The 25279-nt window shown below is 45.9% G+C and overlaps 1 protein-coding gene across 2 annotated transcripts in view; it reads right to left on the bottom strand.

The window, feature by feature from the left end:
• The window catches only part of TGM6 (transglutaminase 6), a 54123-nt gene that overhangs the window by 20281 nt on the left and 8563 nt on the right, over positions 1-25279 (bottom strand). For both annotated transcript variants that reach the window (XM_010379016.2, XM_010379015.2), the window contains exons 2-9: positions 20147-20320; positions 19336-19578; positions 18156-18274; positions 16748-16876; positions 15056-15233; positions 14356-14494; positions 11344-11447; positions 11020-11262 (exon numbers count right to left, since the gene is read on the bottom strand). In XM_010379016.2, coding sequence (XP_010377318.1) covers positions 11020-11262; positions 11344-11447; positions 14356-14494; positions 15056-15233; positions 16748-16876; positions 18156-18274; positions 19336-19578; positions 20147-20320 — 1329 coding nt within the window. The remainder of the gene's footprint in view (positions 1-11019; positions 11263-11343; positions 11448-14355; positions 14495-15055; positions 15234-16747; positions 16877-18155; positions 18275-19335; positions 19579-20146; positions 20321-25279) is intronic.

Below are 25279 nucleotides of genomic sequence, written 5' to 3' on the forward strand. Positions count from 1 at the left end.
AAGTCTTGCTCTTCTTTTGTTGAATTTATTCCTAAGTATTTTATTCTTTTTGATACTATTGTAAATGGATTTATTTTCTTAATTTCATTTTTGGATTATTCATTGCTAGTATCTAGAAACATGATTAATTTTTGTATATTGATCTTGTGTTCTACAAACTTGCTGAACTTGTTTATCATTTCTAATAGCTTTTTAATGGATTCCTTAGGATTTTATATATACAAGATTATGTTGTGTGCAAATAGAAATAGTTTTATATCTTTCTAATTTGGAAATTTCTCTATTTCCATTTCTTCTTTCTCTCCCTCTCTCCCTCCCTCCCTTCTTTTCTCTTCTTCCTATTTTAAAAATTGTGATAAAATACACAACATAAAATTTACCATCTTAACCATTTTTAATTGTACACTTCAGTGTCACTAAGTACATTCTTATTGTTGTGTAACCATCACTGCCATCTATCCAGAGCTCTTTTCATCTTGATTGAAACTCTGTACCTATTAAACAATAATGCCCATTCTCCCCAGATCTTAGCCCCTGACAACCACCATCCTACTTTCTGTCTCTATGAGTCTGGCTAATCTAAGTACTTCATAGATATAAGCAGCATCATAGAATATTTGTTCTTTTATGTCTGGTTTATTTAACTTAGCATAATGTCCTCAAGTTTCATCTGTGTTCCAGCATTTGTTGATACTTTCTTTCTTTTTAAGGCTAAATAATATTCCATTGTATGTATATACCACATTTTGTTTGTTCATTCATTCAATGATGGACACTTGGGTTGCTTTCACCTTTTGGCCATTTTGATGAGATCGGGCGCATTCAGGGTGGTATAGCTGTAGATATTTTGGCTACTTTGAATAATGCTGCTCTGAACATAGGTGTACAAATATCTCTTCAAGGTCCTGCTTTCAATTCTTTTGGGTATATACCCAGAAGTTGAATTGCTGTATTGTATGATAATTCTATTTTTGATATTCTGAGAAATAGCCATATTATTTTCCACCGTGGCAGCACCATTTTACATTCTCAACTCCCACCAATTCCACTCTCTCCACATTCCTTCTAACACTTTTTTATTTGATAGTAGCCATCTTAGTAGGTATGAGGTGGTATCTCATTGCAGATTTAATTTGCATTTCCCTAAAGATTAGTGATTTTGAACATCTTTTTATGTGTTTATTGGACATTTGTATATCTTCTCTGGAGAATGGCTACTCAAGCCCTTTGCCTATTTTTTAATTAAGCTATTTGGTTTTTGTTGTTGAGTTATAGGAGTTTTTAATATATTCTGGATAGTAGTCCCCTATCAGAAATATCATTTGCAAATATTTCCTCTCATTCTCTGAATTGCCTTTTCATTCTCTTGAATGTATCCTTTGATGAACTGACATTTTAAATTTTGATGTAGTCCAATTTATATATTTTTTGTTGTTGCCTATGCTTTTGGCAACATATTCAAGACATCAGTGCCAAATCCAACATCATGAAATTTTTCTCCTATGTTTTTTTCTAAGAGTTTTATAATTTTAGCTCTCACGTTTAGACCTTTGATCCATTTTCAGTTAATTTTTCTATATAATGCAAGAGTCTAACTTCATTCAGTCTTTTGCACATAGATATACAGTTTTCCCAACACAATTTTTAAAAAGATATCTATTTCTTTTTCTTGCTTAATTTCCTTGGTTAGCACTTCCATCAAAATAATGAAACAATGTGGCAAAAAAGGACATTTTGGTCTTGCCCTGCTTTTGGGGTACAAGTGTTCAACCTTTCACTATTAAATATCATTTTAGCTGTGGCTTTTTTATGGGTGACTACTTCTATTCTTAATTTGCTGAATGTTTTTTCTTTTTAATCATAAAGGGGTATGAGAATTTGTCAAATGGAGATGATCATGTGGTTTTGTCCTTTTTTCTATTGATACAGTGTATTATATTAGCTGATTTTCAATGTTAAACCCATTTTGCATTCCTGGGATAAATCCCACTTACTCATAGCATATAATCTTTTTTATATGTTGCTGAATTCAGTTTATCAGTCAACTGAATTCATTTCATATTCATGAATTTTTGCTTTCATTATTGATTTTTGCTTTCACATTCATAAGGGAGATAGATATATAGTTTTCTTTTCTTCTGATGTTGTCATCTGGTTTTGGTATCAGGATAATACTGACTTCATAGAATGAGTTGAGAGGTATTCCCTCATTTTCTAATTTTTGGAATAATTCATGAATAATTGATATTAGTTCTTTTAATATTTGGTAGAATTCACCAGTGACATAATCTGGGCCTGATTATTTCTTTGTGGGAAGTTTTCATATTAGTAGTTCAATATGAACTGTTACTAGTTCTTTACTTGTTGTGAATCTAATCAGATTTTCTACTTCTTTTTGAGATAGTCTTGGTAAGTTGTGTCTTTCTAGAAATTTACCCATTTAATCTAAAGTTATCTAATATGTTGTCATACAGTTGCTCATAGTATCCCCTAATAAACTGTCATTAATTATAGCAATTCTGACTCCAAATGTGTGGGGGGTTTTCATACTAACCAGTTCTCCAACTCTCTGGGCACCAACTGGGTCTCCTTCCATTCCATTCCATTCCATTCCATTCCATTCCATTCCATTCCATTCCATTCCATTCACTAACTACCTGGAGTTAGCATCAGACTCCACAGGTTTAAAGGCTCATTCCCACAAGACTGAGACTTCAGATTCCAGTCACAAGTATTGGTTACCCAGGGTTACTCACACTTCTGTCTAACTTTGCTACAGATTTGGGGTTATCACAACTGCCCACAGCCTTAGGTTTGATAATTTGTTAGAGTGGTCCACAGAACTCAGAAAAACAGTTCAGAGTTTCATTACATAGGCATGACTGATTAAATCATAGGCCTTTGGTGATTAACTCAATCTTCAGCCTCTCTCCCCTCCCTGGAGGTCAGAGGTGGGGTTTAAAGTCCCAAATCCCTAATCATGTCTTGATTTTTCAGGCAACCAGCCCCATGCTGAAAGTGATCTAGGTGCACCTAGTCATCTCACTAACATACTATAGCTGATGCTCTTCTCATTCTGAAGACTCCAAGGTTTTAGGAGCTGTGTGCCAGGAACTGGGGATGATAACCAAATACTTTTCTTTAAAAACCACACTCTTTATAATTCTTTTCATTTTTGTAGGGTTGGTAGTGATGTCCTCTCTAATTTTAGTAATTTGATTCTTCGCTTAGTCTAGCTAAAGGTTTATCAATTTTATCAATCTTTTCAAAGAATCAACTGCTTTTGTTGATTTTCTTTAATGATTTTTCTGCTCTTTATTTCATTTACATTTATTTCCACTTTAATCTTTCTTGTTTTCTCTTTCTGCTTTTTTAGGGGTTTACTTTGCTCTTCTTTTTCTAGGTTTTTTTGTTTGTTTGTTTGTTTGTTTTGTTTTTGTTTTTTTTTTTTTTTTTTTTTTTTAGACAGAGTCGTTTTTTTTTTTTTTTGTGGCCCAGGCTGGAGTGCAGGGGCCTGATCTAGGCTCACTGCAACCTCCACCTCCCGGGTTCAAGTGATTCTCCTGTCTCAGCCTCCTGAGTAGCTGGGACTACAGGTGTATGCCCCCATACCCAAATAATTTTTGCATTTTTAGTAGAGACAGGGTTTCCTAATGTTGGCCAGGCTAGTCTCGAACTCCTGACCTCAGGTAATCTGCCCACCTCAGTCTCCCAAAGTGCTGGGATTATAGGTGTGAGCCACTGTGCCCAGCCATTTTTCTAGGTTTTTAAGGTAGAAGATTAGGCTATTGGTTTGAAATCTTTCTTCTTTAATATAGGTTTTTATGGCTATAAATTTCCCTCTGTGTACTGCTTTAGCTGCATCTTATAAATTTTGGCATATTGTGTTTTCATTTTCTTTCACTGCAAAGTATTTTCTAATTTGACTTGTGATTTTTCCTTTGGCTCATTGGATATTTAGATGTATGTGTTGTTTAATTTTCACATATTATAAATGTATCAAATTATCTTCTGATACTGATTTCTAATTGAATTCTATTGCAATAAGATTATATACTTTGTATGATTTCAATCTTCTTAAGTTTAAGGAGGCTTATTTTATGGCTGAGCATATGGTCAATTCTAGATAATGCTACCCTTGTACTTTCCAAGAATGTGTATATGTTGCTACTATAATGTGGAATCTTCTATAGGTGTCTGTTAGTGTCCACCTGATTTTAAATGACAAATGCTCGCTTCCTCTCAACCAGTCCCTAAACTCTTTCCCTTCTTTATTTTCCCCCAGATTACTTATCACTATCTGAAATACTAGTCGTTTTACTTATTTGTTTACTTTTACCTGCCCCACTAGAATGTCAGCTCCTTTAAGATAAAGATCATATGCATTTTGCTCACTGGTTGGCTGGTGCCTGGTAAATGCTCAATAAACACATGCTAATAGAAAACAATGTGAAAATGTGGCTTACATGTCCTGTAGCTTCACATAAGCCAGTCCTACAATCAACAAAGCAAGGCCCTTCTTGATACAGCTCAAACTCCTTATGACATTAAAAGCCCTTCATATGTTGTTGGCCCCAATTCATTCATTCCATGGATCTGTACTGAGCACTTACTATGCAGTTGATGCTGCTGTAGGGGTTGGGGATAAAGCAGTGAACAAAACAGTCAGGCTCCCCGCCATCCTAGAACTCTCAAGTTCTAGGTAGACAATAAAGATTCAAGCAAACATCAAGTTGTGATATGTGCTTAGAAGGAAGTCAATAGGGTGACTGGCCAGGCAAAAGTTTGGGGTGAAGTCAGCAGGTCCTTCCCAGGCAAAGAAAGCATCTTGTGCCAAGTCCTTCAGGTATAAAAGAGCTGCTAATGACCTTTCCCTCTTGCTGTTACCTGAACAAGCACTGTCCTCCCTGCTGCTGTAACCTGATCATTCTGTACCTCGGCAGCCTGACCTTATCACACTGCATTGGGGTTATCTGCTTTCCTGTGCTTCCTGTCCACCCTCTCACCTGGTATTTGGGGGTGCCCACTAAATGCAAGAAGGGAGGGAGAGAGAAAGGCACAGTAGAAAGGCAGAGAGCAGAATGGCTGGGAGACAGACAGAGAGTGTGGAAGGAGAGTGTCCTGGGCTGGTCACAGGGTCTCTGCATCAACCTCTCAGCAGCTGTAGCCCCACAGCCACTGCACTCACTATTTCCTGTCTGCTTGGCCAGCCAGGCCCTGGGCAGCAGGTGCTTGGTCTTCCCACACAGGCTGCAGTGGGTTGAACAATGTCCTCCTCAACAATATGCCCAAGTCCTAACTCCTGGTATGTGTGAATATAATCTGTGAATAGGATTTTTGAAGATATAATTCAAGATCTTGGGATAAGATCATCCTGGATTTAGGGTAGGTTCAAAATCCAATGACTTTTGTCCTTGTAAGAGAAAGGAGATAGGAATTTGAAACACATAGGAGGAAAGAAGGCCATGAGAAGGTGGAGGCAGAGATTGGAGTGATGTGACTACAGGCCAAGGAATGCCTGAGCCACCAAAAGTTAGAAGAGTCAAGGAAAGAATCTCTCCTAGAGCCTCTGGATGGAGCATGGCCCAGCCAGCACCTTGATTTTGGACTTCTGGCCTCCAGACTGTGAGATAATAAATTTCTGATGGTTTAAGCCACCCAAGTTTGTGGTAATTTATTATGGCAGGCCCAGGAAACTAATACACAGGACCAGAAGCTGATGGCTGGACAGGTGCACCAGCCTTGCTTCCCTGTTGGCTGCTGGTACCAGCCTTACCAACTAAGATCTTGGCTTTGTATTTTCTTTGCTTGGAAGGTTCATTCTCTGTTTGCTTAGTCTCCAGGCTGTCTTAGGAGTATGGGCAAAGCACATTTTACCCAGGGGCTCTGAATCTTTGTGCTCTAGCATGTGTCCTGGTTCCACAGACAGAGCAAGGGCTCATGACTCAGAGAGGCACAAGCCCCTGTCATTTCATCTATAGAATACTGCTCATGCAAGTCAAGGATGTCTTGGCTTCTATGAGCAGTATTGCCCAGCATGAGTCTGGAATTCGGCTGGACCCTGTCTTCCTGGAATGCCTTCTCAACCTTTCATCTCCTGGCTGAATCTTACTCCCTTCAGCATTCCCTCCCATAGGCTGCTTTTCCTGATACCTTCTACCCTGGCCGAGTTAGAGACTCCTCCTCTCTGATCCTTTAGCCTCTGGACACCCCAGTACAGTGACAGTCACTCTGAATTGTTCTGTGTTGTCAGCTCACCATGTGGTGTGTTCTCTGGGGACCTCTCTTTGTCCCCTTGCCTCTGAAACATGCCTGGCACTCAGGAGGCTCTCTACTTTGAGAGCACATGAAAAAAGCCTAGCATGGTGTATGGCACACCGAGGCCACTCAGTGAAGAGGGGCAGTCTAGCATAGCGGGGAGGGCAGAGGCCCTGAGACTAGACTGCCTCGTTAGAACTCCAGCTCTTCTGGGCTCTGAAAACTTGGAGAAGTTACTTAACCTCCCTGTGCCTCAGTTTGATTATCCATAAAATGACTTTATTTTATTTTTTGAGATGGAGTCTCGCTCTGTAGGCTGGGGTGTAGTGACGTAATCTTGGCTCACTGCAACCTCCGCCTCCTGAGATCAAGCAATTCTCTTGCTTCAGCCTCCTGAGAAGCTGGGACTACAGGCAACCACCACCGCGCCCTGCTAATTTTTGTATTTTTAATAGAGATGGGATTTCGCCATGTTAGCTAGGCTAGTCTTGAACTCCTGACCTCAGGTGATCTGCCCACTGTGACTTCCCAAAGTGCTGGGATTACAGGTGTGAGCCACCATGCCTGGTTCATAAAATGATTTTAAAATAAATATTAAGGCCAGGGGTGGTGGCTCAAGCCTGTAATCCCAGCACTTTGGGAGGCCGAGATGGGCGGATCATGAGGTCAGGAGATCAAGACCAGCCTGGCTAACACGGTGAAACCCCGTCTGTACTAAAAAATACAAAAAAAAAAAAAAAAAAAAAAAAAACTAGCTGGGCAAGGTGGCGGGTGCCTGTAGTTCCAGGTACTCGGGAGGCTGAGGCAGGAGAATGGCATAAACCTGCGAGGTGGAGCTTGTAGTGAGCTGAGATCTGGCCACTGTACTCCAGCCTCGGTGGCAGAGCGAGACTCCGTTTCAAAAAAACAATTAAAAAAATAAAATAAAATAAAATAAAATAAATATTAAATGAACTAATGCATGGACATTGCTTGCCATTGTGCTTAGCAAGTTCTAGATACTATTATTATTATTTTTGTTAACCTAGAGGTGAAATCACGTTGCCCACAGTAGGCAGTCAATAAACAGTAAACAATAGTATAATTAAACAGTGGCAGTGCAGTGCAGAGTGAGGAGCATGGGCTCCGGATTCTGCAGGGGAGTTCTCCCTTACTAGCTATCTTCTCTGGCTGGGTCAACTTGCCTCTCTGTGCCTCTGTCTTCTCCTCTGTAAAATAAACGCTGTATCCGTGTCTCACTTAAAAGCTCATGGTAAGAGCTTTGTAAACATTTGTTACATAAAATAACTACATAACTTGTGAAAATAGCCAGCCCACAGCAGGCGCTCAGTGACAGTGATTGCCATCACTGTCATCATGTAACAGGATGTTAATTTCTCCTGTGGCTTTTTTTTTTTTGAGATGGAGTTTTGCTCTTGTTGCCCAGGCTGGAGTGCAGTGGCACGATCTTGGCTCACTGCAACCTCCGCCCCCCAGGTTCAAGCGATTCTCCTGCCTCAGCCTCCCAAGTAGCTGGGACTACAGGCATGCGCCACCATGCCCGGCTAATTTTGTATTTTTAGTAGAGATGGGGTTTCGCCATGTTGGCCAGGCTGGTCTAGAACTCCGGACCTCAGGTGATCTGCCTGCCTCGGCCTCCCAAAGTGCTGGGATTACAGGTGCGAGCCACTGCACCCAGCTGATCATGGCTAAATCTTAGGACAAAAGACCCACAGATCTCATGTTTTTTTGTTTTGTTTTGTTTGTTTGTTTGTTTTGTTTTGTTTTTCTTGAGACAGGGTCTCACTGTGTTGCTCAGGCTGGAGTGCAGTGGCACAATCTTGTCTCACTGCAACCTCCGCTTCCCAGAATCAAGTGATCCTTCCACTGGAGCCTCCTGAGTAGCTGGGACTACAGGCACATACCACCATTCCTGGCTAATTCTTTTGTATTTTTTGTAGAGATGGGGTTTTGCCATGTTGCCCAGGCTAGACCCCACGTTCTAAGTTCCAGAAGCTCCCAGCAGAAGGGACCCAGCCATCAATCTGTAGGTCTTATCAGAGAGGTGCCAGCTCAGAAGAGGCCTTATCACCTACTACCCTCATCCATAGCCCACCCAAGACAGTAAGAAGATGACTAAAGTGGAAGATGTCTTTGACAGTCCAGAAAGTGCCATGTTCCTGGAGATAGGAGCTAAAGTGTGAGTTGGGGGTGTGTGTAGGTGTTTAAAAGAATGTGTTAAGGGGCCGGGCGCAGTGGCTCATGCCTGTAATCCCAGCACTTTGGGAGGCCGAGACGGGCGGATCACGAGGTCAGGAGATCGAGACCATCCTGGCTAACACGGTGAAACCCCATCTCTACTAAAAAAAAAACCCAAAAAACTAGCCGGGCGAGGTGGCGGCGCCTGTAGTCCCAGCTACTCAGGAGGCTGAGGCAGGAGAATGGCATAAACCCGGGAGGCGGAGCCTGCAGTGAGCTGAGATCTGGCCACTGCACTCCAGCCTGGGTGACAGAGCGAGACTCTGTCTCCAAAAAAAAAAAAAAAAAAAGAATATGTTAAGATTTGGGGGTATCTTCAGCAAGAAATGACTGGCTGATCAAGATTGGGGGTGCCTACAGAAAGGGAAGTTGGTATTCCCCTCCCTGTGGGAGATCTGTTCATCCCGTCTTACTTACTAAGCTGTGTACTACCTGAGCAGGGAGAAGAGAACTGAAGAGAGACAGCAGATGGGAGACAGCCAGTCAAGACTGCTCCTCCTACCCACAAGTGTCAGGTTTCAGTTCCCAGCCTTGGAGTGGGAGACAGTGGAAGTTAGGGTGGGGCACCACAGCCTTGTAAAACCTCAGCAGAACTTGGGGACAAAAGTCACCATGCATCAGAAAGAAACTGTGTTGAAAAGGCCCAAATAGCACAAGAAATCAGCAGTGTCTACAGGAACAGCACAGAAATTAGCCTTGATGGCAGCAGGTTGTGATGGAGCCACCATCTGTCCTCAGCAAGCATAGATAGGAAACTAGGGCAGCAGTACCCGCCCACTTAGCCGGCACTGAATCCTCACCCAGTTAAGACAAAGGCATCTGCTCTCTTCTCTCCTCTTTTCCTCCCCCTTAGCCTAACAGTGCTCTCAGCATTGGTAGCACACTAGAGACCACCTGGGAGCTTTAAAAAGTCCCGATGCCAGAACCACATCCTGTAGAGACTATGATTCAATTAGTCAGGGGTGCAATCTGGACTGCTGAGGTAGATTAAAAATGGCCATAATGCCTTGCAACTTCCCACCCCTTGAATCTGGATTGGGCTCATGAATTGCTTTGACTAATAGAATGTGGCAGAAGTGACATGGTGCACATTCTGAGCCAGGCCTCTAGAAACTTCACAGCTTCATCTCTCACCTTCTAGGAATGTTGCTGCTATTGGGACAATAGCAAGGGCTGGCCTGTTGGGACAAGAGAGGCCAAGTGGGAACACAGACCCAGCCATCTCAGCAGTCCCATGTGACAGACATATGTGAGATCCCAGCCAACACCACCTGGAGATGAACCATCCCAGCTGAGCACAGCCCAAATTGCTGACCCACAGAATTGACCAAATAAGTAATTATTGTTTAAGATACATAACTGAAACAGCTCCCTGGATAATTCAAGTGTGCAACCAGGGGTCGGGTGCAGTGGCTCACATCTGTAATCCCAGCACTTTGGTAGGTCGAGGTGGGCAGATCACCTGAGGTCAGGAGTTCAAGGGCAGCCTGGCCAACATGGTGAAACCCCATCTCTACTAAAAATACAAAAATTAGCCGGGCATGGTGGTCAGCTCCTGTAATCCCAGCTACTCGGGAGGATGAGGCAGGAAAATCGTTTGAACCCAGGAGGCAGAGGTTGCAGTGAGTTGAGATCACATCATTGCACTCCAGTCTGGGCAACAAGAGTGAGACTCCATCTCAAAGGAAAAAAAAATGTGCAACCAGAGCTGTCAAATATGATGCTAGAGAGTAGAAAAGGGAGGTGAGGAGGTGTTCAGAGCAGACTGTGTCTCCTCTTTAGCAACCTTCCAGGGTCATTGCTCTAGCTTGTGCTCAGGGGACAGGAGGAGACAGGGTCTAATTCAAGTTTGAGCTTGAAGTCATAATTACTTGGTGACATGGCTTTAACAAGCAGAAATGGTTGAAAATATGTTAATCAGATCATAACATTGCTAAGGAAACTGTTACACAGTGGGAAAGGGAGATTTTTAAAGTGTATAGTTGGAAGCAGCTGTAAGAAAAAATATAACTGTTTTGTTTTTGTAGCCTAACAAGTAAGGGCTCTTCAATAAACCAGTGGCCATAAATTGGTATCATGGCACAGGCCCTGGCAGATGCTAAACAGGAGATGGTATTATTATTTGTCTGAATTGGGCCTGTGCCACGCATTTGTCCTAGGTGTTCAATAAATAATACCTGCTACTATCATCATTATTACTAGTAGTGATTATTATTGTATGTGAACATACCTAATGCAGTGCCTGGTATATGGCAAGTGTTCAAGGAAATGTAGCTATTATTATTACATATAGGAAATCTTCTAAGGCAGAAGAGGTGCTTAGCAAACAGAGCAAGTTATTAATGTAGCCTAAATAAAGGCACTTGGCTCAGAGCACAGAGACAATGTGCATGGAAGCTGCTGTCAGCGTCATACACATGGGGCGGAGCCTGACCCCAGGCTACCCGCAGTGGGATCTCTGCAGCACATGGGCCATCCTGGGGAAGGTAATAAAGGTAATAAAGGCTTCCATGTGGCCCTTACCTTCTGGATACTTGTAGAGGTCAGTGATGTCCACGCGGGAGTTGCTGCCCACCGCCTTGGTGCTGATGCATCTCCCAATCTTCTTCGTGTCCGAGTATACACGCTCTCGGCTCTCATCCTCATGCCATAGCCAGGTGATGTAGTCGGCGTTGACCTCCGCAAACACGAAGGGGCCATCATGGGCCAGGTGCACATCGCCCTCACGGATGGCAGTGACTGAGGCTGGGCCGCACCGGAACACACCTGGGCAGGAGGGGTGGGCATGAGCAGCATGGGTAAGGGAAAAGCAGAGGTCTGGAACCTATCCCACCCAGTTGAGCATACCTTCACTCTCCTCCTGCGGGGTGGCATCCAGAACCTGCCAGCCATTGTAAGAGGGGCCTAGGTCCTGCCGGGCAAACCAGCTCTCATTCCAGACATGGAAATTCCTGTCACAGAGAGAGAATGGGTGAAGCTGCCTAGAGTGAGGGCATAGGAAGGGAAGATCCTACTGAGAGGCAGGCCCTGGGCTCCCTACTCTGCACAAGAACTGTGGCTGCATCTTGTGAATCATTCCTTCAACCACACTAATGAGCACACGGCATGCATATATGTTTGTATATATGTGTATGTGTGTATACAGATGTGTATGTATATTTATCAAGAACCTGTTGTTCAAGGTACTGTAACTAAGACAGAAGATCCTTACTCTCATGCTGCTCACATTCTAACAAAGGAGACAGGCAAAGCTAAGTCAGCAGATAAAGAAATGCAAGTGACAATAAATATTATGAAGATAAAGAGGAGCTTGAGCTAGAGAACAACCCCTATAGACCTACTCTAGGTAAATGACATTGAAGATGAAACTTAAGTGAGGAAGAATAAGCTATAGGAAGAGTGAAGGTCCTGAGTGAGACGAGAAAAAGCCTAGTGTGTTCAGGGAGCAGAAAGTATTTAAGTATCTCTGGGATATGGCCAGCAGAGAGGGTAGGTAGGGTTCTGATTATGCAGAGCCCTGTAGACCCTGGTAATTCCAGCCTTATTTTTAATTCCCTGTGTTAAAGATGAGAATATGAGTAGGAAACGTGATATCACTTGCTCAAGGTCTTGCAGAAAGAAAGGAGCAGAGGGAAACCTGATTCCTGGTTTGCCTGTCTTGGCATCTTTACAGCCGGCCTCAGAACTCCTTTGGCAGGCAACTGTCTTTTTTGGGGAAAGTATCTTGATTAGCATTTGGGGATTAAAAGTGGGACCCTGATAACCTGGGTGGTGACAGAGTCCTCAACATCAAAATGCAGTGTCTGTGCTTTCTGCATGAAGAAAAGAGAAGGATGTGAGTATTTTGGGCTTCCAGGGAATGAAGAGAACCAAAAAAGAGGAGAGACCAAGGGGAGCAGAGATGGTCTGAGCTGGAGGCCAGCTCGGGAAAGGTTCCTGGCAGGCTCCCCTGGGGAACAAGGATACAAGGCTCTCTGTGTCTCTGTGTTGTGTTCTCTTCACTGTCTCTCCTAATCTGTATTTTAAAATTTTTATTTATTTATTTATTTATTTTGAGATAGAGTCTCGCTCTGTCCCCTAGGCTGGAGTGCAATGGTGCAATCTCAGCTTACTGCAACCTCTGCTTCCCAGGTTCAAGCAATTCTCACGCCTCACCCTCCCCAGTAGCTGGGATTATAGACGTGACACCACACCCGGTTATTTTTTATTTTTTATTTTTAGTACAGATGGGGTTTCACCGTGTTGGCCAGGCTGGTCTCAAACTCCTGACCTCAAGTGATCTGCCAGCCTCGGCTTCCCAAAGTGTTGGGATTACAGGCATGAGCCACCGCGCCTGGCCGTCTCTCCTAATCTTTAGAAAGTTGGCTTTGAGTGGCAGACTTGCACACATGTGAACAGACATTTGAACAAGTTTATTCACTGAAGCGTTGCTTGTAAAAACAAACTTATTTTTAACTGAGGCAACTGAAATGTCCATTCATATGCGATGGTTAGATGAACAATGGCTTTTTCATGTAACTGAGAGGCAGACTGGGTTCATACCCTTATGCTTCCATTCACTAGCTGTGTGGCCTTGGATGGGTTACTTAACCTCTCTGTGCTTCAGTTTTATCATCTGCAAAATAGAATCAATGATCTTAACTTATTCACAGGTTGTTTGAAGAAATACATGAGTTAATCTATATACAGCACTTAGAACTAGACCTGGCACAGGCTAGGTGTTTGGTGAGTGTTACGTTATTACTTTAAATATTATGGAAAATAAGGAAAACTTCTTTGTGTATTGATGTGGAATTGTTAAATGTTCCAGCAAGAACAGTATCACATAAAGCTGCCAATACTATTTAAGTGGGGAAAAGGCAGGGAGGCACTGCAGGTACGGATGTTCTGGTGTCTGCAGAGCATCTCTCTGATAGGAGATGTAGGAGACAGTGATAGTGTTGCCTCCAGGAGGAGGATGGGGAGGCTGGGGAACTGGGCGAGAGGGAGACATCACTGCAACCCATTTTGTACCTTTTGAATATTAAACCACATAAATGTATTTTCTATTTCAGAAAATTAAGTTAGAATGAATTTTATTTTTGGTTTTTGAGATGGAGTCTCACTCTGTCACCCAGTCTGGAGTACAGTGGTGTGATCTTGGCTCACAGAGGCAACCTCTGCCTCCCAGGTTCAAGCGATTCTCCTGCCTCAGCCTCCAGAGTAGCTGAGACTACAGGCGCCTGCCACCACGCTTGGCTAACTTTTGTATTTTTGGTAGGGATGGGGTTTCACTATGTTGACCAGGGTGGAGTGGAATGGGGTAATCTCAGCTCACTGCAACCTCTGCCTCCTGGGTTCAAGCAATTCTCCTGCCTTAGCCTCCCGAGTAGCTGGGACTACGGTCGTGAGCCACCGCGCCCAGCCTAGAATGAATTTTTTAAAGCTTTATGTGAAGAATTTTGTTTTAACTGAAGAAGGAGTCTGTTTCCCACCTGAGACACACAGCACGGAGAACCGCAGCTGATACGGAAGCAGGAGCCTCCTGATCCGATACGGAAGAGTTACCTGTGCGGATGGGGTTCCCACCCCACCTCAGGAAGCCGCAGATTCCCAGAGAGTAGAACCAGGCGTTCGAGGCAATCAAATCTTGAGGCACCTCCTGACCTCTGAGTCTACATCTCTTGACCTCAGACCTTACATCTTGGAAGAGGTACCACTCTGTCCTCAGGGCGCCTCTCGCTCCCTCCAGAGCCGGCTCAGACTCAGGAGAGCTGGGCTCTGGGCCTGCCGCTCCCTGGTGGTGTTATGGAAGATGACGCCTTACTCCACCTGCAGGGCTTCCGGAGCCCTTGGGCCTGGACTAGGGGCAGGACCTACCACATGCTGTCTTCTGTCAGGTCCTCCAGGGTCCGCCCGAAGGAGTCCACGTATTTGTCCACACTCAGGTTCTGGTCTGTGTCGTGGGCTGAGTTGAAGTTGGACACCACCCGTGTGGCTATCCCCAAGCACCTGAGGACTGCAGAGCAGAGACTGGGAGGCTCGGAGCAGGCGGGACCCCGGCCCCTAAGGGAGGGGCCTGGCTTCCACAGGTGCCCTGGCTCATTTGTGGCCAAGGCCCTCCGCCCGCCATCTTTGTCTGTCTGTCTACTTCGGCAGGTTGCGGGGCTGAGACTCCCATCTCCACCCTCAGAAATACCACCATCTCCTGCACATTCTCTCAAGGACTTCAGGAGATGCTGCTGCCACCTCATGTAAGCAGACAGGCTTTGAGGCTGGCAGGAGCTTGGAAGCCACCTAATAGAGCCCACTCATCTTCCTGAGGGGACTGGAGGCCAAGGGAGCCACAGGGCTCGCCCAAAGCACTCAATGAATGAGACAGAGGGAGGTAGGTAACTCCTTCAAAATAAAAGATCAGCTGTGAAGGAAATAAATTCTCTGGCTTCTCTCTTCATTAGCCAGACTTAGTTCTCCCCCTTCAATGAATCCATCAATGAAGATGGGTTGTAGCATATGCAAATATATGTAAATACATTTAGATAGAGGAGGCTGGGGGAGGGGCCCTTCTCTCCCAGGGTACCTGTGCACATGACTCCCGCGAAGACCCAGCACTGGCCGTACTTGACGGGCTTGTACCTGCCCTTGAGCCACTTCTGCAGAATGGCCACGCTGCCGCGCCAGTGCAGCGGGCTGGTGCCGCCGCCGTACTTGCCCTGCCACTGTCCTTGCACCACACCTCGGTCATTGTTGCTGTTCACCTGGGCAGAGGAGGGCACGGGTCCACCACCAGACAGGGCTTCCTACCTCAAGAACCGCATTGTGGTAAAATCCTCTCCAACTTTGGACCACCAGGTCAATCGGGGTCACTCTTGCTTTTTAACTGTCTGAAAATTAGGGGCATCTGTGGCCTTAAAATACCTACTTTTTGGTAGCACTTGTCATTTTCAATTATCTTCCATTTGCATACTGCGTTGTAAAAATCATTACAACTTTAGGGCATTTCCTGTGTTAAATGATCTGTTTTGGGGAACTGTTGGCATAATAATTATAGGGACAGCTAACATTTATTCAACGCTTATTGTGTGCCAGACACCACTATGCCAAGAATTTTGTGCACACTATATTAACCTGTTGAAGTTTACAATGTAGGCTTGATTATTATCCTTTTTTTTTTTTTCAGATGTGAAAACTGAGCTTCAGAAGCATTCAGGGACCTGCCCAAATCACACAGCAAGTTAGTCCAAGTGGTGATCCATGAGTCTAGGACTTGGACTCGGGAGCCTAGAGTTCAGGACTTTCACTGTCCTCAGGGCTGTGATGCTCTGCTGTTTGGGACTGTCACTCATGTTAATTCTCTTTGCTCCAACTGCTCTCTGAGGTCTTGAGGAATTAAGAGTATCAAATAGGAGAAATATAGCTTTGTGTAATTTTGGAATCTCAGATACCACCCACTGACCTTAATACCTGCATGTGGTAGAGGGAGCTGGTGGGCCCTGCAGACATCTTTTGGGAGGAAACACCATGGCCTGAGGCCTGTGATAGGTTAAAGTTGTCATGCCCCCCAGTGGAGAGGTGGGTCTACATCCCACTCAACAGGAGGGGTCCTCTTGAGTCTGGGCTGGCCTGTGACTACTTTGACCACTGACTATGGCAGAAGTGATGCTGTGCCAGTTTCCAGGCCTAGGCCTTATAAGACTGGGAGTTTCCACTTCCTCTTTCTTGGAAGGATTGCTTGGGGCAGGGAGGTGGGGGTGGGGGAGCCATTGCTATGCATGAGACTGCCATATTGTGAGGAAGCGCAAGATAGCCACATGGAAAGGCTGTGTGGAAAGAGTGATGACTGGTGAGTCCCAGCTGCTACAGCCACCCCAGCCCAGGGCCTGACATGAGGGTGAGGAAGCCATCCTGGACGTTCCAGTTCCAGGAGACATGACGTAGACGACAACCTAGGAACTGCCAACCACCAGAACCAAAGCCCCAGACAGATGTCCTGTCAAACCATCCCAGACATATGCAGCCATTAAGACACCCCCAGAAGAAGCATCTTGGAGCAGAGACAAACCATTCTCATGGTGCCCTGCCCAAATTCCTAGTCTAAAGAACTGTAAGCATAATAAAGGGTTGTTTTACACCACTGAGTTTTGGGGTGGTTGGTTGTGCAACAACAGCAAATTAAAACAAGGGGTGATGGGAAGAATCACAGGGTGTGGCCCCAGGGTTGGTTGGGGGATCCTTGAGGAAGTACACGTGCAGGGATGAAGGGGCTTCTCACCATGGCGCTGATGACCCTGGCGACGTAGATGGGGTCGTGGCGGCAGGACACGTCAGTGGCTGGGTTGTTTTGGTGACCGGGGCTTCGATCCAGGATGGAGAGGCAGATGTTCAGGATGTCCTCCTCAAACTGCTCCCCAGAGAGGCTGTGCTTAGAGGCTGTGCTTAGTCACCCATATTCCAGACCCTCCCACAGCCCTCACCCCGTCAGTCACCCCATCTGTGCAGGGCAGTTTGCTGCCCCTTCCAACCACCAGGGGCAGCACAGAGCAGCCCCTAGTCTTGGAAACCCTTCCTCAGAGAGTCACCTGGGGAATCAGAACCTCAGCCTTAATCATGCCTCTCCCCTGCTCAACAACCTCCCGTGGCTCCCGACTACCCACAGTAAAGTCTGGGCTAAAATCGATGGCTCTTGAGCCACATCTACCTCACTGATATGCTCATTTGGTCTACATGATGTTTTCAAACACATTTGAATTAGTTAACAATATGTAAAAGCTGGGGGATTTTTGCATACACATTTAGGTTTCTGGTCACTGATAATTTGGAAGGTCTGGCAACAAAAACTGGGTGCTGAGTAGTGGCTACCCCTTAGATGGACCCTAAATCCTTCCCTATATCTTCCCTGTCCAGCACCCGAATCCCGAATGCTTTAAACCCCTGGCCTGCAGGGCAGTGCGCGACTCCTCAGCCTGACAGTCAAGTCCAATCTTCCTTCTGCTGGGCACCCGGAGCTCAGGCAGACAGAACTCCTCTAGCAGACTCAGGACTCCCTACTTCACACCTCCATGTGGCTCTGCTTCTCTTCCCTATGCCTGGGCAGATCCTGCCTCACTGTAGAGACCCAACCCCAATATCATGCAAGCCTCCACAATGGCCGAGGTGGAGGTTCCTTTCACCCTCTTCTGAACTCCCTTTGCTTCCATCCCTATCATTCTTTTTCCTTCCCCTGGTATTGGAACTACTTATCTAAGCCAGTGGCTCTCAGAGCATGGTCCCAGACCAGCAGCATCAGCATCACCTGGGAACTGGTTAGAAATGCACATTCTCAGGCCCTGCCCAAGACCTACTCAGTGGGCAGCTCTGGGGGTGGGGTCCAGCACGCCATCCCTCCTGGGATTCTGATGTATGCTCGAGTCTGAAAACCACTGATCAGAGCTATTCATTTTTCCACAACAATACTGACCTATTCTGTGTCCATACCATGTCCAAAGCAATTCCCCTTCCCCAGGACACAGTGCACACCCTGGCCCAGTGAATAGTAGACAAATGAATGAACGAGTGGATTTTCTCTAGGAGTGAGTACCCCTTGTCCCTCCTGAGAAGAGTGAGCAGACAGAGGAACTCCAGTCCCACCGACCTCCCCATGCCCCAGCCCATGTCCCTGTCTGGCCTGTGCCCCTGGAGACCTGCCCGTAGTTCCAGCCCTGGGCTCGTATGTGCTTCTCCACGCCTCGGAAGATGATGCCGCTGTCGTTGAGCACGTACTCCTGTCTCTCCTCCTCTGAAGCCAGAAACACATCGTCCTCTGAAAAGCAGTCATCAGGCCCGGTGTGGACTGGGGCTCTGGCCTTGCTGGCCTGGGGAAGGGCTGCATCAGGGATCAGCAGCAGGACAGTGCCCGGAGGCTGACTGGGGCAGGAGAGGTCAACAGGCGGCTTGCGAGCTCCCGTGCTGCCTCCTTGCCAAACTCCCTCCCCCCCGGCAAGTCTTTATCCAAGCAGGGACCAATCCCCAAACAGCCCAAGACTGAAGAGTTTTATGGGACCTGACACATTAGCCTCATATTTCTTTTTTCTTTCTTTCTTTCTTTTTTTTTTTTTTTTTTTTTTGGTTTTCTTCTTTTTTTGAGACAGAGTTTTGCTCTTGTTGCCCAAGCTGGAGTGCAATGGCTCAATCTCAGCTTACCACAACCTCTGCCTCCTGGGTTCAAGAAATTCTGCTACCTCAGCCTCCTGAGTAGCTGGGGTTACAGGCATGTGCCACCACACCTGGCTAATTTTGTATTTTTAGCACAGATGGGGTTTCTCCATGTTGGTCAGGCTGGTCTTGAACTCCCGACCTCAGGTGATGGCCACTCGCCTCGGCCTCCGAAAGTGCCGGGATTACAGGTGTAAGCCACTAAGCCCGGCCATATTTCTTAAATATTAATTTAGATCCTGGCCACTCCTTACTAAGGCCTTATGATGTATCTCATACGTTACAAGTTTTACCTCTATGGATTTTTACCATAGTCCTAAGAGGTAGGCACTGTTATTTTTCCCGTATTACAGAGGAGGAAATGGAGACTGGTAGAGGGGAGCAGCTCAGCAGAGCTGGGACTAAACCAAGGCAATCTGATTCCCAAGTCCTGGCTCTTACCCACCCCTGGGCCTCTCCTGCCCACTGGGTCCTCTGGCACAGGCTTTGAAGCACCTGCTACCAGGTTTCTCTGACCATTGCCTACCTCTGCCTAGGCCAAGTACTTGCCCAGCTCTTGGCATTCACCGTCTTGTCCTTTAACCCACCTCCCAGGCTCCCTCCAAGGGCAGGCCCTCCTCTGAGGATGTCTTTTGGAAACACCTCTACCTTGGACTTGGCCACTCCTACCTGCACACCATGGGTTGAAAAGAAGAACAAACTCGCCCAGCCTCCGGTTGCTATGTTTGCGGTGAGAGGAAAGCCTGATGCTCAGCAGGTAGCGGCCAATGACAGCATTGGGAGGGCTGGCAAGACTGACAGTCAGAGTGTTCTCCATCTGAGCCTCCTTTGCTGCTGTCCAGCCCTCACCCAGCTCCAACTCTGATGTCTGGAACACAGCTTTGGTGTGGAGGGCCTCAGAAGCCCGGGGTCCTGGAGGAGGGGAGAGGGACTCAGGAGACCCTGTCCCTGGGAAACCCAGCTTTAGAGAAGCGAAAAAAGCTACAGGCCTGGAAGCCCCGCCTTCACCCCTAAACTGCTGGGAGGCTTTGGGAGAAGGACCTGACCAAAAGCAAGAAGGCCAGTGGCCGAGTGAGGGTCCACCTCAGCTGCCCTGACACCCCAGTCACTTCCAGGCTAAGGAGAAAGTGACAGCATCCTTTGAAACCAAAGTCTGCCTATGTCGAGCCAGGGAAAGGAAAGAAAAGCTTGGGCTTTAAAGTGCTTGATGGTTTTTCATACCCTTCCAGAGCCCTGGGTGTCTGGTACACACAGGGTTCCAGAGACATCATCCCATCCATCCCACTGTCTGCTGGCAGCACCTGCCAACCACCCCCAGAAAGCTGCCACCAGAAGCCTCCAGAATTCAAGGCTCCATCTACCTACAGGGACTTGCTTCCCCCAGAGCCTGAGCTGCTGACTGCAAGGTCTCAGGTTACTGGGTCATAAGACAGGTCCCTCCAGCTGCGGATGAGAAGGGGGTGCTGGCGAGCCCAGTTACCTGTCTCCACCATGAAGATGAGGGTCTCCTCGCAGTCCGGGGCTCTGCTCAGCTCCAGCGTAAGGCTGAACGACTGGCCCCTGCGAACCACCAGCTCAGGGCAGGGGTACTCCTGGGTGTGGTGGGCAGCGCCATTCCTCGACCGCTGCCAGTCCACCTTGGTGACTCTGATCCCTGGGTGGGGAGAGGACAGGGAGATGAGGACACGGCCTTGTGTTTCTCACCCACTCTGGGCTTGTCCTCCCATTCAATCCCAGCCAGTCATTTGTTCATCCAACTGCTATTTATCATATGTCAACAATTCTCTGTTTTTTTTGTTTTGTTTTGTTTTGTTTTGTTTTTAACACAGGGTCTCACTCTATCACTCAGGCTGGAGTGCAGTGGTGTGATCTTGGTTCACTGCAACCTCTGCCTACTGCGTTCAAGCAATTCTTGTGCCTCAGCTTCCCGAGGAGCTGGAACTACAGGTGTACATCACCACACCTGGGTAATTTCTTTGTATATTTTTGGAGAGATGGGGTTTTGCCATGTTGGCCAGGCTGGTCTTGAACTCCTGACCTCAGGTGATCTGCCTGCCTCGGCCTCCCACAGTGCTGGGATTACAGGTGTGAGGCACCATGCCCAGCCTCTTAGTCATTAAGTTCTGTAAAATCACTGCAAAGGTTGAATTAATGAGAACTGACCCATTGCCCTTAGGGAAAATAAATACAGGTTTAGGTTCCTGTGAGCCTCTGGTCCCAACTTATTCATCAATTGATCAGTATATAAATGTGCGTTTCTGTTTAAAGACACATTATTCAGGCTGGGTGTGGTGACTCATGCCTGTAATCCTAGCACTTTGGGAGGCCGAGGTGGGTGGACTGCCTGAGCTCAGGAGCTCGAGACCACCCTGGGGCCATCATGGTGAAACCTCATCTCTACTAAAATACAAAAAAATGAGCTGGGCATGGTCGTGGGTGCCCGTAATGTCAGCCACTAGGGAGACTGAGGCAGGAGAATCGCTTGAACCCGGGAGGTGGAAGTTAGTGAGCTAAGATTGTACCACCGCACTCTAGCCTGGGCCACAGAGCAAGACTCTCCCTCTCAGAAGAAACAAATATTATTTAATATATATTGTTGATTCATTAATATTGAACTTGTGGCCAGCAGCGCTATAGTTCATGCCTGAATGTTCACCTAACACATATTTTTCATGTAAGGCACATCGCAGCTTTACTGCTCCTGCTTTTCCTGCTTTTCCTGCAGCTTTCCTGGGAACACGAGACAGCACTTTAGTCCTGTGCTCAGCGGCCATTTTAAACAGAGAAATCACCAACAAAAAAAGCACAAAAATGCAAAAAACCCCCAGTTTTAAATGGACAGACAAAGGTTATTTGTTTATAGTATGAGAGCTGAAACAAGAAGGGAGAATGTTGCCTGTTCAGCTTCAGCTGGGAATATGCGTGTCAGGTCAGGTGACAATTTTTCTGCATTCTGTGCATGTCTGTGAATGGCTAAGGAAGTGCAGAGTATAGATTTTGGATTTAAAAATAAATATTAGCAATGTGCATATACAGAATCCACAAGCACTGAGGATTGACTTTATATTCTCTATGCCAGGCTGGTGTCTGGTGCTGAGGATGTAGATGTGGGCTTGCCTTCAATGCATGGTGTGGTGAGACTGTCTGGCTCAATGGTTATGAGCAGGTCGTCTGGGGGCAGCTGATATGGGTTCAGATTCTGACTTGGCCATCTACTGGTTGACCCACCTTCCTTTCTTTGTCTGAAACTGAGTGTCGCTCTGTCACCCAGGCTGGAGTGCAGTGGCGCGATCTCGGCTCACTGCAATCTCTGCATCCCAGGCTCAAGTGATCCTCTCATCTCTGCCTCCCAAGTAGCTGGGACTGCAGGCACATGCCACCGTACTCAGCTAATTTTTTGTATTGTTGGTAGAGACCAGGTTTTGCCATGTCACTCTGAACTCCTGAACTCAAGCAATCTGCCCACCTTGGCCTCCCAAAGTGCTGGGATTACAGGTGTGACCACTGTTCCTAGCCTGCCTTCTTGACCTCTCTGTCTCTCAGTTCCCCGCTCTGCAGAATGGGAATAATGCCTGTGGCGTGATTGTGAGGATAATGGCCCCTGTCATTTAGAGTCCTCAGAAGATGAGAGCTCAATAAATGTTACTTATTATGTTCCAGGGGTGACACCTAAGTAGGTGAGTCCACGTAACTAATTCTTGCTTTGATACATGCTATCAGGGAGAAGGATGGGAGCTGAAAGAACAGTAATGGAGGGCTTGTCCTGGTCTGAAGCAGGACAAGCAAGGCTTCCTTGAGAAGGCGGAATTGAGGCTGAGTCTTAAATTGGATGGGTATCTCCAGGAAAGAGTTGAGTGATGGATCTAGTCTCAGTCCAAGCATCCTCTTCCTCTATTCAGCATTCATTCATTCAAGTGCTGGGCATTGTGCTGGATGCTACAGACCCAACAGTCCATCAAATACCCTCTGGCCCTGACATCACACAGTTGATAGCCCAGTGGAGAAGACTGGCATTAAGCAGATAGACCTCAAACATTTAGGGCAAGCTTTGAGATGAACCCTACGGGAGAGGCATTGGGAGTCCCAGAGGCATTAGGTGTCACAGAACACCTAAACTAAAGTAGTTACGTTAACAAAACTATTCGCCAGAGTACTATAAGCAACAGCTTAAAACTCTAGGATGTGTGCAGCCTTGAATTCTAGCCAGCAGCTATGGCGCTAGACAGAGAGACAGGAGGGAGCATGGTGACTTCTAAAATTTGAGAGAAAGCAGATGTGTGGGGAAGGCAATGAGGTTGGAGGGGCCCGTAGTCGGCAGACCACCAACGCTTGGAGTGGGATGAGAAGTCTGCCTTTTATCCTAAGGACTGTAGTCAGTCAAATATTGTTTTAAGCAAAGCTGTGATGTAATCAGATTTGCACCTTGGAAAGATCATTCTGGTGCCATGTAGAAGATTAATTAGTGATATCTGGTGAGATGCTTTAGTAAGCAGAGGGATGTTTCATGAAACTGCTATTTCATCTTGTCAAACATCTGCTCCCAAGCCTCCACTGGATGCCCCATTGTCTATTATGATCTGTCCAAGATCTGACCCCTCCAGCTCACACCCATCCCCTCACAGCTCAGTTACTCTTTGCTCTGGCTGCATCAGACTCTACCTCTGCAACCTCCTGCCCCGACATCCCACACATCTCTTTCCTGTCTTGTGCTTTTCCTAAGGCCCCTCCTGGTTGGGGTGCCTGTGATTGTCCCCTGAGATGTTCCTGCCTCGGCCCTGCCACCAGAGTTAATCTCTCCTTTGTCCAATCAGCTATTAGATTTGGGATAATACAAACAACAATAATAAAATCTTTGTATGTATTCAAGTGCTTATGCCTTCTAACATACACCTAAGGGAGGTACTGTGACCCTTTTCATTTTCTAGATGCCGTCATGCTTACTGGGTTCCCTATTTCACCTCCCCTGTGCTCCCCACCCCCGCATGTCCCCAGGGCTCATTCTCAACATGGAAGTCAGAAGGATCCTGTTAAAATCTAAGATCACTTGGTTGCTCTCAAGCTCTCCATTGGTTCCTGTCTGTGTCAGCAGAGTTGAAGTCCTGACAATGACCCTCAAGCCCTTCCAGATTGGGCACTTTGATATCTTTTCGGGCGTTCTGTTTCTCTTCCCCTCTTTCATCCCCTTAAGCCACATTGACCTTCTTATTTCTCTTTGAACCTGTGGACAGGCTCCTTCTTCAGGGCTTTTGCACCTGCTGTTCCCTCTATGTGGATTGCTCTCCTTTCAGATTCCTGCAGAACCTGCTCCCTTGCCTCCTTCTTCAAATGGCACCTTTTCAGTGGGACCTTCCCTGACCACCCCTTTATAAATTGCAAATCACCCCTACCCTCCTTTTCCACTATTTTCCTCCACGGCACTTACTGACATCTTACAATATATTTTATTTCTTTAATTGCTTACTTTCCCTTTCAAGAATATCAACGCCATAAGGGCAGGGAGCTGTGTCTGTTTTGTTCATTGATGAATCTTCAGTGCCTGATACATGGAAGGTGCTCAACAAATATTTCTTAACTGTGTTAATGAATGAATGAGGAAACTGAGGTCAAGAGAAGTGAAATAACTTGCCAAAGGGCACACAAACAAGCAAGGGCTGGAGTGGAGTCTTCCAGCTGTTGACCACTGGGTCAGTGGTTATACTAGTTTTATTGTGATTGACATAAGAAACAGTTTTAAATGTTCCATACTCCATATACCTGCAAACATATATACATGCACAGATATAAACTGAAACAAAAGTTTCATTACTATTTCCCCTTATTATGAATGATGAACACTGAAATTTATTTTCTTTTCTGTCAAAGCTCTCTAGCCAAAGACCACCAGCAACACATTAATACAATGAACAGGAAGGGCTCATCGCTCATGGCAATGAGAAAGAACGCTCACCACAAAGAACCACAGAACATCTTGGGAAGAGGATATTAGAGAGGACTTACAGATTGCGACTTGTGTTAGATGGTTTTGGGGAATTTCAGAGAAGCAGGGCTTTGCTCTGGGTTGGAGGCTGCTCTTGCAGTGAGGCAAGTCTATATCTGAGTATCTTAATAGTCCTACATAGAAGGTGGGAAGAATGAATTGAGGCTAGTGTCATAAGTGATAAAGAAGCAGCCATTATTCATATTAACCCAGCTTTAGGGCTAATATGTCAGTTAGTGGAGACCAGTAAATGGCTTAGACAATGTTCATGTTTTTGTCTGTGTTCACTCATGATTATGAAGTGGTCTTGTTTTTGTCTTGATTCACTACAGTCACAGGATGGCATCTGATCACTTCATCATGTCTTCTGGTAAAGTTTCAATAAGCATTTACATACTTAAGTATGTTTAGTAAAAACTGATTTCCTTTTATTTACTATTTATATTATAGTTAGGATACAATTTTTTAAAAAGTGGCATATAGAGGTAGGTAAGCTGTGTCAATTCAATTTCAGGTTGGTGAAGGGACACTATTAAATATTTGTTATATTGAGAGGGAGGGTATTAGGGACAAAAGAGTTGATGTTTTACTCATCTATTGCTTCTTAACCAATCTGTTTAACCCAGAGTTTAGCTT

The sequence above is a fragment of the Rhinopithecus roxellana genome, chromosome 13 (assembly GCF_007565055.1).
Source record: "Rhinopithecus roxellana isolate Shanxi Qingling chromosome 13, ASM756505v1, whole genome shotgun sequence".
In the NCBI taxonomy this organism is placed as follows: domain Eukaryota; kingdom Metazoa; phylum Chordata; class Mammalia; order Primates; family Cercopithecidae; genus Rhinopithecus; species Rhinopithecus roxellana.